The 13,169-nt window shown below is 43.3% G+C and overlaps 1 protein-coding gene across 1 annotated transcript in view; it reads right to left on the reverse strand.

The window, feature by feature from the left end:
- Window positions 1–487: 487 nt before the first annotated feature.
- The window catches only part of MSH4 (mutS homolog 4), a 55,735-nt gene continuing 43,053 nt past the window's right edge, over window positions 488–13,169 (reverse strand). The window contains 4 exon segments of the mRNA XM_074962257.1: window positions 488–1,007; window positions 1,661–1,749; window positions 5,352–5,526; window positions 8,869–8,997. Of these exon segments, the coding sequence (XP_074818358.1) occupies window positions 816–1,007; window positions 1,661–1,749; window positions 5,352–5,526; window positions 8,869–8,997 (585 nt within the window). The 3' untranslated portion in view covers window positions 488–815.

The raw sequence follows: 13,169 nt of genomic DNA on the forward strand, positions 1-13,169 counted from the left end.
ATTATAAAGAAGTAATCTTAGACGTCACCTGTAGCTGTGGTACATGAAAAGCATGTTCAGTCAAATGTAGTTTTAATGTTCATGACATTCCTTTAATGTTCAGGCATCAGTCATGCTAAAGGCTTAACCATGTCAATGTATGTGCAATTTTCTGTAAAAAAGGCCAAGGATGCTGGCTTTGCAGTCTGTTGACTGACCTATTCCACAGACAGGTGTCATTTGGTGGAAGGCCAAAACAACACCTTCTTATTTGCCAGGGATTTATATCCAGGAAGAGCAAATAAGTTGTCTGCCTACCACAACTCCCTTTCTTTGGTTTGGTCCATTCCTTCTCTCCATACTGGGGCCATGCATTTTAAAAGGATTTAATCCAGCTCCAGGGGGGTGGAAAGATGTACTGACAGTCTCTGTAAAAGGGTTAATTTTCTATTTTGAAATAAACCTACTCACCACTCTCTGTTGCTAGAGAAGGTTTGGAGTAGTGTCTCCACCAGTCTCTAGCAAAATGGAGTGGGGCCTCCTGCCCTCAATCTCTTCAGAAAAAGCACATATCAAGAGTCTTATGGAAAAAAAATTCTTTCATAGTTATACTATTTATACAAAATAAATGCTTGTTTAAAATTTGCTCCAAAAAAATTCTTCAGAGGAATAACTATTTATACCCACATATAGTAAATGTGGTGCTTCAGAAGTGAATATAATTTATGATGAGAATCAACTATTTTAAAAAATAAAAAAAATTACATGTCAGTGATACAGAAAATTAATATTCAGGCCCTCACCAAATAAATTAGTCCATCAATGTAAGCTATAAATTACTGTCCATCTTCAGTTTGTGCTTGTCCAGACACAGGACAATCAGCTTCATACTTTTTTTTCAGGCCTTTCAAGAATATTCGCAAACTGTCTGCATTCAATCGAGAGTTCCTTGCAGTCTGAACCAGCCTTGTTGCTAGATGGTATACAGCCCTCTGTCTTAATGTCTCAGGAGTGGTTCTTTGCTTTTGCTGTTCTTAAAAACAAACACATACATTAAAATGTGAACACAGATACTCATTTATTGAAGTAGTAATGTTGGCTGTTTTCTGCCTGTCCCAGTTCTGTGTCTGCTGATGTACCATTTGCAGATTCTATCTAGGATTATATCTAGTACTTCTTGATGGTAATGACAGAGCTCTGTGTTGTCATTTGACAGTGATCTTCAATAAACCCCATTAAAACAACTCCCAAAAACATAATGTCTAGTTTCTTGACCTAACACCAGAATGAACTGAGGAAATCCGTTTGAAATCTATCCTACGAACAGCTTCTTAGTCTGTAAAATTCTGGTGAAATGTTACAAAGGTTATATAAATAAATTAAAGATTTTTTTTTTTTTGCAACTGTTCATGGAATAAAGAAGCTTTTTGAAAAGAATAAAATAAAACCTTTCTCACAGTAATTTTATTAGCAAATTTGTTAAAAGTAAAACTGATTTTCTTTAAAAATTCCCAATAATCCCTGTATAATTAGATCTAATTTTTATGTGCCATACTTCTATATCTCTGTAATATATCGAGCTACTTACATTTTATAAAACAATAGACAATACGTGAGAATATATTGGAGGTTTGTGTTTTATAAGACTATAAATTAACTACTGCAAATTACTACTACATACCAAAATTTGTCTAGCAATATGAGTTGTGATCTCCTTTGCATCCAAAATTACTGATGGTGGTAGAGAAGAAACTTCTGCAGCTTTTAATCCTAAACATAAAAAATATAAAGTAGTCCTTTACTCTCTGTGCCAGAATGAATGCTTACCTTAATCAAAATGTCACTCTAAAATGATTTTTTTTCAAAAAGAATTTTTATTTCATTCCCCTATAAGTTTCCTCTCCTCTGTATCTGAACTCAGTAATTTTCCTAGCAGTCTGACTTATAAGGGCAAGGATTAAATCAAGTTACTCAGGATCTGTGGTGATGCCTGCTCTAAAACATATATATTCTATGTATTCAAAATAGCTATTCTGACACAAGCTGACTGCTTATGCTAAGATGCAACAGCTATAATACTAGGGCTGAGAATAGGCAGCTCTTTTTCCATTACTGAAGGAGGGGCAAAGTCTACAAAATAGGAAGAAGAATCCCTCACTAAGAGGATTGGAGAACAAAAGTTGGGAAGTGGGTTTAGCAGCCTTCACTTAAGTCTGATCCAATAGGGAAGAGAGAAGAGCTCGGTGTGGAACAAAAGTAGGTTTGCCACCTGTCCAGATTTTCTCAGGTTTATCCTTCCTGAGATAATGTCCCAGGAAATCTGTAAGGGTGATCAATACACACTCTCAGCCATACATTTGTATGGGCTCAGGACATCATCTTGGACATCCTGGTTTTAACCCTAAACAGAAGGAGCCTTACTGCAGTGAGGAAAACGAGGTGGAGATCAGAGTCTGGGTGGTCGGTTTCCAGGGTCAATGAAAATGATTGAGACTGTTTTTTCCAGTGTCTCACCTGATGAGCCATTTATCTTTGGGAAGAAGGACAGAGTATCACTGGTGCCTGTCCTGCTCCCAAGACTGATGTTTGATTCTTCCTCCATCCCTTAACTGGTCTAGGAGAACTTGGGGCCTAACCCAATCCAACAGCTGCTGAAAAGCTTCTCTTTTCAATAGCTGGGCTGCATGCTTCTTCCTCCTCTGAAAGCTGAGAGGAAAAAGCAAGGCTCCTAGAAGTCCTTAAATTCCCCTGTGATGCTGGCAGACCAGGTGCCTCAACTGAACACTACTCCTGAGGGCATTCTGCACTAAAAAATTAAAAATTCTGCACACATTTTAAAATTCTCCAAAAATTCTGCAAGTTTTATTTGTCAATAAATAAATCCAGACGCTATAGCATGACAGTGGGGAGCACAGGCCACTGGCTGTACAAAGGTGGGAGATCACCCTGCAGCCTCCCCACCCCTGGGACATGGACTCAGTGGAGAGGCTGCACCTGACCCTCTGTGCCAGGCATACCAGGTGTGGGGCAGGCAGGCTCAACCAGGCAGGATCCAAGTGTGGAGGGGCTCACTGTGGGGGGATCCAGCTGTGGAGTGAGAGGATTCTGTGTGGGACTATCTGGGTACAGGCAGCTCAGTTGGGGGTCTAGGTGTGAGGGGATCTGGATGAAAAGGCTCACTGGGGGGCTTCCAGGTGCAGGGGCAATGGGAATGGTTGGGGATTAGCAGGGGGGTCTGGGTTCTGGGGGAGTGGGGCTTGGTGGGTTGGAGGTCTGGGTGCAGCTAGTTGGGGGTCAGTGGCATGGGGGTCTGGATGTAGGGACTCAGGTTCATCAGGATGGAGGCTTGAGTGCAGGGAGCTCACTGGGGGTGGTCTGGGTGCAGGGGTGGGGGTCCAGAGGCAGGGGTTCTGGGTGCAGGGGGCCTCCAGATGCAGGGGTTGAGCTTCAACGGGATGGGGTTCAGGTTATGAAAGGCCAGGGGTGGTTCTGAGTGAGAGTCAAGCTTGGCAGGGGTATCTGGGTATGGGAGGTCCAGATGCATGGGGTTTGGGTGGATGGGGGAGCAGCTCCCCATACAGTGACCCTTCCCCCCCCCCGCAGCTGAGGAGCAATGGGAGCAGGAAGCAGGGGAGGATGCTGAGTTTCCTGCAGCTGGGGGAGGTTGCTGGGGGTGGGTCTGACACAGCCCCACCCACTCCTTTCAGGGGAAGAGGAAGTCCCATCCTCTCCTGCTTCCAGCCCAGCCAGGACTAGCAGCTGATCCTGGCTCAGGGTAGAAGCCACTGGCTGGGGTGTCCCCAGGCCTGTGGTGATTTACCTCTCTGCCGGCTGCTCTGAGTTCCTGAAACAATGTACATGCACAGCTAGGGAGTGGTGTGTGACTGCTCTTCCCTGTCAGAAAGTCATTTTTCTGCAGGGAAGCAAAGAAATCTGCAGGGGACATGCATGAATTCTTCCAGGCCTATAAATCTATGTATAATTCTTCAGAATTCATCTTGTGAAAAATCCCCAAAACTAGCCTTGTGTTACCAATGTGAGGCAAATTAGCAGTGAAATTTTGATAAAGGCCTAGAAGGAACATTTTATATTTAATTAATTCTAACTTTAACTCGAATAATTTATAGTCTTCAGCTATCTCAGACTTGTACAAATTGTGTGTTGTGAGACAACTCCCTATTGATTAGATCAGCTAAATCAGGGATCCAACTACAAAATCTAGCATTTATAGCTAGTCTCCACTAGATGCAGCTGCTCCACTGCAGCACGTCTGGTGAAGACACACTATGTCAACAGGAGAGAGCTCTCCTGTTAGCATAATTACTCCACCTCCGCGAGAGGTGGTAACTATGTTGGCAGAAGAGCGTCTCCTGCTGATGTACGGCTGCCCACACACCAGCACTTAGGTCAGTGTAACTTGCATCGCTCAGGATGGTGTCTTTTTTTACATCCCTGAGTGACATAAGTTATATCAACATAAGGGGTAGTGTAGACCGGCCCTCAGAAACATTATGTGGATTCTTTTCACTCCCCAAAGGATTATGGGTCTATAAAGAAATGAATGGATGACAATGAGACATAAATAAAATGTTTTAATCTGTTACACAGTCTGCTTCACTACAGTTTATATTAAATTTAAAGGACAAATGAACCCACTTTCCCAAGAACACTGTTTTGATATTTCAAAGGATAAAAAGTGCCTCTCTGAATGAATAAATGGAGGCACACATCTATGAACATTTGTCATTTTTAATACAGCCTTCATTCATTTAGGATGAGCTAAATGGGTACAGCTTTTAGTTAACTTTTTTATTTCATCCTATATGAGCAAAGACAAAAGAGGCAGCTCTCAGATAAGTCTTGAATGTGCAGGCATCCATTTAAGACTATCACACAGCACCTTGAATTGCTCCCATAATCAAACAGGAAATCAATGCAGAGCACTCAGTACAGCTATTATGTGCTCAGAGTGACTCATCTCAGGTCACCGTGTTCTCAACTAGTTGAAGATTCCAGGTGAAGTCTGAGAGCGGAAAGATCATTTTATTAGACAATCAAGTTTTTCATACTGTGGACACAAAATACTACCTTATTACACAACTATTTAAAATACAAAACTAACTGGAGCAGTATTTTAACCTGTTTATTTATTTAGCGGTGCATAGTCATCTAGCCATGCAATGGTATCTTCAATGGTGTGATGAAGTTCTTCTAGGCCACTGCTGAACCTGTCTGTAACAGTTACTATGTAAAAAATGATTCACAATATGGAGTGATCTGTCAGTGGACAGTAGGAATGTTAGACCCTAATAGTTTGATATATCTTATGTACTTTTTAATAAGTTATTAATATTAATACTGAAGTCCATTACCATAGTTTTTTTCCTCTGTGTGTCCTTTCGAAAGTATGTAAGTATAAGTAATTTTTTCCTTATTTCCAGCACTATTTCTCACATGTTGTACTTCAAAATGGTTGTTTTCCACATTGGGATATAAAGCATCTATATGACACAGTTCCAGGAAATGTGTAGCAAACAGAGTAAATGCCTAAATTAGGCAACAGAAATGGAAATATTATAACATATTAAGTAATCCTTCATAATTCATTATAATTAAGCAAAATAAGGTTAAAATATATATTTTCAAAGTGGGTACAGGAATTTAGCAATATGACTTTCACTGATGGCTAAATCTACATGCATAGCTTTGAAAAAATGTCCTGAAATTACTAAAAAATGTTAAATTTAATGAAGAGATCTATTTCTTTGGTACTGTAAACATGGGCAAGATTATAGCAAAATAGTAAAGAAAGCTCCAGTTACAGGCAGTTTTAAAGCAGTTTCAAAAATATATTAAATTACCATGTTTCAGAGTAACAGCCGTGTTAGTCTGTATTCGCAAAAAGAAAAGGAGTACTTGTGGCACCTTAGAGACTAACCAATTTATTTGAGCATAAGCTTTCGTGAGCTACAGCTCACTTCATCGGATGCATACTGTGGAAAGTGTAGAAGATCTTATTATATACACACAAAGCATGAAAAAATACCTCCTCCCACCCCACTCTCCTGCTGGTAATAGCTTATCTAAAGTGATCACTCTCCTTACAATGTGTATGATAATCAAGTTGGGCCATTTCCAGCACAAATCCAGGTTTTCCAACATACCTCTGAACAACATACTAATCCACAGAGACTTCCCTACCAACACTACAAAAAGAAGGATTCTAGGTGGACTCCTCCTGAAGGTCGAAACAGCAGACTGGACTTCTACATAGAGTGCTTCCGCCGACGTGCACGGGCTGAAATTGTGGAAAAGCAGCATCACTTGCCCCATAACCTCAGCTGTGCAGAACACAATGCCATCCACAGCCTCAGAAACAACTCTGACATCATAATCAAAAAGGCTGACAAAGGAGGTGCTGTTGTCATCATGAATAGGTTGGAATATGAACAAGAGGCTGCTCTGCAGCTCTCCAACACCACTTTCTACAAGCCATTACCCTTTGATCCCACTGAGAGTTACCAAAAGCAACTACAGCATTTGCTCAAGAAACTCCCTGAAAAAGCACAAGATCAAATCCGCACAGACACACCCCTGGAACCCCGACCTGGGATATTCTATCTACTACCCAAGATCCATAAACCTGGAAATCCTGGGCGCCCCATCATCTCAGGCATTGGCACCCTGACAGCAGGATTGTCTGGCTATGTAGACTCCCTCCTCAGGCCCTACGCTACCAGCACTCCCAGCTACCTTCGAGACACCACTGACTTCCTGAGGAAACTACAATCCATCGGTGATCTTCCTGATAACACCATCCTGGCCACTATGGATGTAGAAGCCCTCTACACCAGCATTCCACACAAAGATGGACTACAAGCCGTCAAGAACGCTAACCTGGTGGCTGAACTTTGTGACTTTGTCCTTACCCATAACTATTTTACATTTGGGGACAATGTATACCTTCAGATCAGCGGCACAGCTATGGGTACCCGCATGGCCCCACAGTATGCCAACATTTTTATGGCTGATTTAGAACAACGCTCCCTCAACTCTCGTCCCCTAATGCCCCTACTCTACTTGCACTATATTGATGACATCTTCATCATCTGGACCCATGGAAAAGAAGCCCTTGAGGAATTCCACCATGATTTCAACAATTTCCATCCCACCATCAACCTCAGCCTGGTCCAGTCCACACAAGAGATCCACTTCCTGGACACTACAGTGCTAATAAACGATGGTCACATAACCACCACCCTATACCGGAAACCTACTGACCGCTATTCCTACCTACATGCCTCCAGCTTTCACCCTGACCACACCACACGATCCATCGTCTACAGCCAAGCTCTGCGATACAACCGCATTTGCTCCAACCCCTCAGACAGAGACAAACACCTACAAGATCTCTATCAAGCATTCTTACAACTACAATACCCACCTGCGGAAGTGAAGAAACAGATTGATAGAGCCAGAAGAGTTCCCAGAAGTCACCTACTACAGGACAGGCCCAACAAAGAAAATAACAGAACGCCACTAGCCGTCACCTTCAGCCCCCAACTAAAACCTCTCCAGCACATCATCAAAGATCTACAACCTATCCTGAAGGATGACCCATCACTCTCACAGATCTTGGGAGACAGGCTAGTCGTTGCTTACAGACAGCCCCCCAACCTGAAGCAAATACTCACCAGCACCACATACCACACAACAGAACCACTAACCCAGGAACATATCCTTGCAACAAAGCCCGTTGCCAACTGTGCCCACATATCTATTCAGGGGACACCATCACAGGGCCTAATAACATCAGCCACACTATCAGAGGCTCGTTCACCTGCACATCCACCAATGTGATCTATGCCATCATGTGCCAGCAATGCCCCTCTGCCATGTACATTGGTCAAACTGGACAGTCTCTACGTAAAAGAGTAAATGGACACAAATCAGATGTCAAGAATTATAACATTCATAAACCAGTCAGAGAACACTTCAATCTCTCTGGTCACGCGATTACAGACATGAAAGTCGCTATTTTACAACAAAAAAACTTCAAATCCAGACTCCAGCGAGAAACTGCTGAATTGGAATTCATTTGCAAATTGGATACAATTAACTTAGGCTTGAATAGAGACTGGGAGTGGCTTAGTCATTATGCAAGGTAGCCTATTTCCCCTTGTTTTTTCCTACCCCCCACCCCCAGACGTTCTTGTTAAACCCTGGATTTGTGCTGGAAATGGCCCACCTTGATTATCATACACATTGTACGGAGAGTGATCACTTTAGATAAGCTATTACCAGCAGAAGAGTGGGGTGGGAGGAGGTATTTTTTCATGCTTTGTGTGTATATAATAAGATCTTCTACACTTTCCACAGTATGCATCCGATGAAGTGAGCTGTAGCTCACGAAAGCTTATGCTCAAATAAATTGGTTAGTCTTTAAGGTACCACAAGTACTCCTTAAATTACCATACAACTGCTTTAGGGATATTGTTGTTAGTCTCATTCTTGGTATAGTCACTGCAAAGCTGTAAAAGCCAAGGCAAAGTCTTGGCCAACGGAAAGAACAGGAATGAACATGAATGGAGCCAAGGGTTAGAAGGAGTGTGTTGAAGGGATAATCCTGTGGTTGGAATGGGATGGGGTAAGGATAGGACAAGGACTAGAAGGGCAGGAAGTATGGCATCCTTGTCCTTATTCTTATCTATTGATCAATCTCTTATCTATCCATATATCCCAGTAAGTGTATCCATATTATTTAGATCAGAATTGTCCATAAAATGAAAACTGGAGCATGAGAAAATGTTTTTATTTAGTACGATTTTAAGGCTGCATGAGAAAACAATTACAAATTGTAGAGACTAATGATTAAAAAATATAAAATACCTTCATACTCAGTAGATATTCACACACTGAATAACAAATGCCAATACCTTCTTCAGTACTGGTACCTCTGCCAAGTTCATCAATTATGATGAGTGATTTGTCATTAGCATTTTGTATGATATACGTTATCTAAGAAAAAAAATACTTTGTTATCTCTAGCAGTAAATTTTTAAATACCCCCTCCCTCCCTGTCCCAAAAAACCAAACAAACCAACAAAAAGTCCACTGAAGACAAAGAACAACACAACAAAGAACAAAATCCTGTCAGAAGATCCATGGCTTTCACCTCTGAGCAGCTTCCAAACAGCTGACATTTTAAAACAAACTAAACATCCTGCCACAAAACTGTTTGCCTCTTTATCTCTAAATATGTAATTTTTCCTCAAAATCAGATCTCAGGGGTGGAGTACTGGCAACAGTCAGATATGGCCCAACAATAATTTAAGGTACAATACCTAATGAAACATCAAGAGTAATGTCCAATGGAACAGTGATTTCTACTCCTGTTGGAATGGTTTCAGAGATATTGGACTTAAAACTGTGACATGATTTATAGAAAAGCTATTATGAATAATTCTTAGAACTTCCTGCTCATCTCCAGCTTGCTGGTTCGGGAGCAGGTCTTAAAGACCATAACTCACATTGAAAATCTTGAAGAAAAAAACAGAAGATGGCAGGCAAGATAGAAAATTTTAAGGGAGTTGTAGAAAGGAGCAACAGGTAGAGAAAAGGATGGTTGTGGGTTTTTCTACCTTATTTTATTGAAGGCCTATTTTAGAAAAGTTTTAAAAAACAACTTACTGGTATTATTTTTCTGCCCTGCTGCCTGAGAAGTCCAGTTGTGCTAGTTACTAATACCTGTTTGCAATATGGAGGTCTGATTAAACTCTTCTTCTTTCATATGGCTTAAAAACAGCATCGTTAGATGTCCAGATCTAAGTTGGCAATCCAATTGATTGCTTCAGGTGACACAGAGTAGATGGAAGAAATACCACTGATATATGATCATTTGGGACACTGGTTGATAAGGTGTTTCATAGTCTGAAATCTGTTTCTGCATTCACAAATAGGATTGTGTATCAGTTCCCATTCATGGAGGACAGAGGCAAATCTGCCATGTGATGTGCATATTCAGTTCAAAGTGGAGCATATTTTCCATGTGAGTGAAAAGCCAGTGGGTGGTTCAGTTGAGTCCTTGATAACGTGTTTGTATGGAGCCCTTTCACCTTGCTCACCATTGATCTTTGTGGGAGAACCCCAAGTCTTCGAACTCCTGCGCTGCAAGCCAAAAAAGATTTCTGGATTTGAGTTGGAATCTTGATATATTATTTAGGTATTCATATATTGGAAAATCCTTATTCCCTCATGCAGCAACAAATTTGGAGTGGGTTGATATGTGCCAGTATGGGAAGCCATGGTTGTGGCATTGATTTTACTATGCCTGTGATGACCTGCATGATGGTGTTTAATTGAGAATTGACAAATGATGTGTCTAGATGGGTCAGCAGTATTCTGTGGCAGAGTAGACAAAGGCTAGTGAAGAGGTTTGTAGAGTTTTTGCATCGACTCCCCAGGTTGCTGCTGACAGCTTATGGATAGGGTTTACACACATCTTTATTTTGTCATAGATATTTTTCAGGTGCTAGTGGAATGTGAGGCTTTGGTCTAACATCACATCAAGACATTTTGTAGTCTTATCTACTAGTCACAGAAGTCCATGTGCAGCTCTGCCCTAGCTTTTCGATTGTTTAGATGATAGCCTAAAACTGTGGTGTCAGCACATGTCTACACTGCACACCACATGTATGGTAGGTGTAGCTCCCTGGTGCTGGAGTCTGACATGGGGGCAAAGGCTCCAGCAGCTCCTGTGGCAGGGCAACACTCCAGCAGTGGAGCCTTTTCCCGCTACTGGAATCTTTCCCTGCAACTGGGAAAAACTCCAGCAGTGGGGAGGCAGTTGCAGGACACGACACTGCTAAAAATAGCAGTGTAGATGGGGGAGTCACTGCTTGGGTGAGAAGAGAGCCATGTAGGGTACATACTCACAAGCTTCAGGCATGTCCTTACTATATTCACCTAAACAGTACCTCACCCTTTACACTGCTATTTAAACCTGTGCTGGCGGGAGAGGGGCAGGTAGTATATGTATGCTATACACCGTTCAAAGGAATATGCAATGTAGACATACCTTTAGTGGACTTTCGTTTGGCTGCCAATACAAGAAATATTCTTCCAAGGTTATTCACCTCTTCCTTGGTGAAGGGAAATGATAGGGAGATTGGGGATAGGTAGTGAGCTGACTATGTGTCAGAGCTCTCTGCACACTTTATGCTTAGTTGATTTGTCCCCCAGTACTTTTGAGTTCATAATAAGTGTTTCTGCAATTGTATTTATTTGGTTCATCCGTAATAGCCTTTTTGTTTCTGGTTTCCAGTATGGGGTATATCGATTCTGATTGCTGTGAGAGATGTTTTTTCTTGCAGGTATTTGGATAAGCTTGCTGAAACAACTGAAATTTCCAGGCTTCAGTGGAACTGCGTCAATGGTGGCCTCAATTGCTGCAGTGAATCCTGGTCAATTTCCCTTTGAAACTTCTATTGCCACTTGGGTAACGACATGACTACTGGAGTTCAAACCCAATGTGGATTATCACCAGTCGATGCTAGCTGTGTGGGAAGTAGCAAGAGTAGTGCTAGACATATTCAACTGGTCTTCGGTGATGAAACAGCGATCTGGATTGCAGTCTCTGTTCTAGGGAGCAGAATGAAAAGTGCCTCTGTCTTTCGCATAGAAAAGAAGGTATGTGTCTTCATTTGATGATAATTCCACAAGTGCCTCACCTGCAGTATCGTTACTAGCATAGCCCCACATTGTGTGGTGGCTACTGAAATCAATGACATATATATAAGACAGGCGATGGAGTGTGGGTAATGAGGGAGAAGACAGTCTGTATTCAGTGGTTTATACACGTTAAACCAGAGGTGGGCAAACTACGGCCCCCCAGGACCATCCTCCCTGGCCCCTGAGCTCCTGACCGGGGAGGCTAGCCCCCAGCCCCTCCCCTGCTGTTCCCCCTCCCCCACAGCCTCAGCTCATTGCGCCACCGGCGCAATGCTCTTGGCAGCGGGGTTGTGAGCTCTTGCTGGGCAGCACAGCTGCAGAGCTGCGGCCTGACCCAGTGCTCTGTGCTGTGCGGTGGTGTGGCTGGCTCCAGCCGGGCGGCACGGCTGCCTGTCCTGGTGCTCTGGGCGGTGTGGCTGTAGCGCTGCCAGCCACAGGTGCTTCAGGCAGCGCAGTAAGGGGGCAGGGAGCAGGGGGGGGGTTAGATAGAGGGCAGGGGTCCTGGGGGGGGCAGTCAGGAAGGGGGGGGCTGGATACGGCGGTGGGGAGCAGTCAGGGGCAGGGGTTCCAGAGGTGGTCAGAGGACAGGGGTCCCGGGGGGGGGTGGAAATCAGGAATGAGAGGAGGTGTTGGATGGGGCAGTCAGGGCAGGGTGGTCCGGGGGCAGTAAGGGGACAGGGAGAGGTAGATGGGGCAGGGGTCCTGGGGGGCCATCAGGGAACAGGGGGAGTTGGATGGGGCAGGAGTCCAGGGGCAGGGGGCGAGAAGCAGGGGGTGTCAGATAGGGGGTGGGGGCCGGGCCACCCCTCGCTGTTTGGGGAGGCACAGCCTCCCCTAACCAGCCCTCCATACAATTTTGGAAACCCGATATGGCCCTCAGACCAAAAAGTTTGCCCTTCCCTGCGTTAAAACACTCTTATCTTGCTGATTCTTACTGAGATGGTGAAGGTTCCAGAGTTGCTCCTAGCAACTATTATGTCATAATCCTCAATGCTGTGCTTGATGCACGTAGCAAGGCTGTGTTTTGGGTGATGGAGGTGGGTGATGAGATTGTAGCCAGCAATATGGCAGCATGGTTCTTGAGTTTCTTGCAGGGTACTGACGTTAATCATGTCTCAAGTAACATGAGCTAGCTGGGCACTTGTAGGCTGGGAAATACCTTCAAACATTCAATTGGCAAATTTATAGAGCTGGGTCTATGATTCTCTTAAGTGGCTCTGGATGGAGTCAGTTTTTGCAGAGTAACTATTTCCATTGCTGTTCAATCTGGGACTTCACTGGGTGATGTTCGGATGCCGATTTGACAATATTGGTTGTGCTTTAGCAGTGGACACTACATGGTAAAGGTTGTCATCACCTGCCTCTGGTTACTCTCTGAGCAGCAACTAGTGGATCATACAGCAGCAACATCCAGACAGTTTTCTTTCACTCTACAAACAGCCATCTGGTAGTTAACATTT

This window comes from Natator depressus, chromosome 8 (genome assembly GCF_965152275.1).
Source record: "Natator depressus isolate rNatDep1 chromosome 8, rNatDep2.hap1, whole genome shotgun sequence".
NCBI lineage: Eukaryota > Metazoa > Chordata > Testudines > Cheloniidae > Natator > Natator depressus.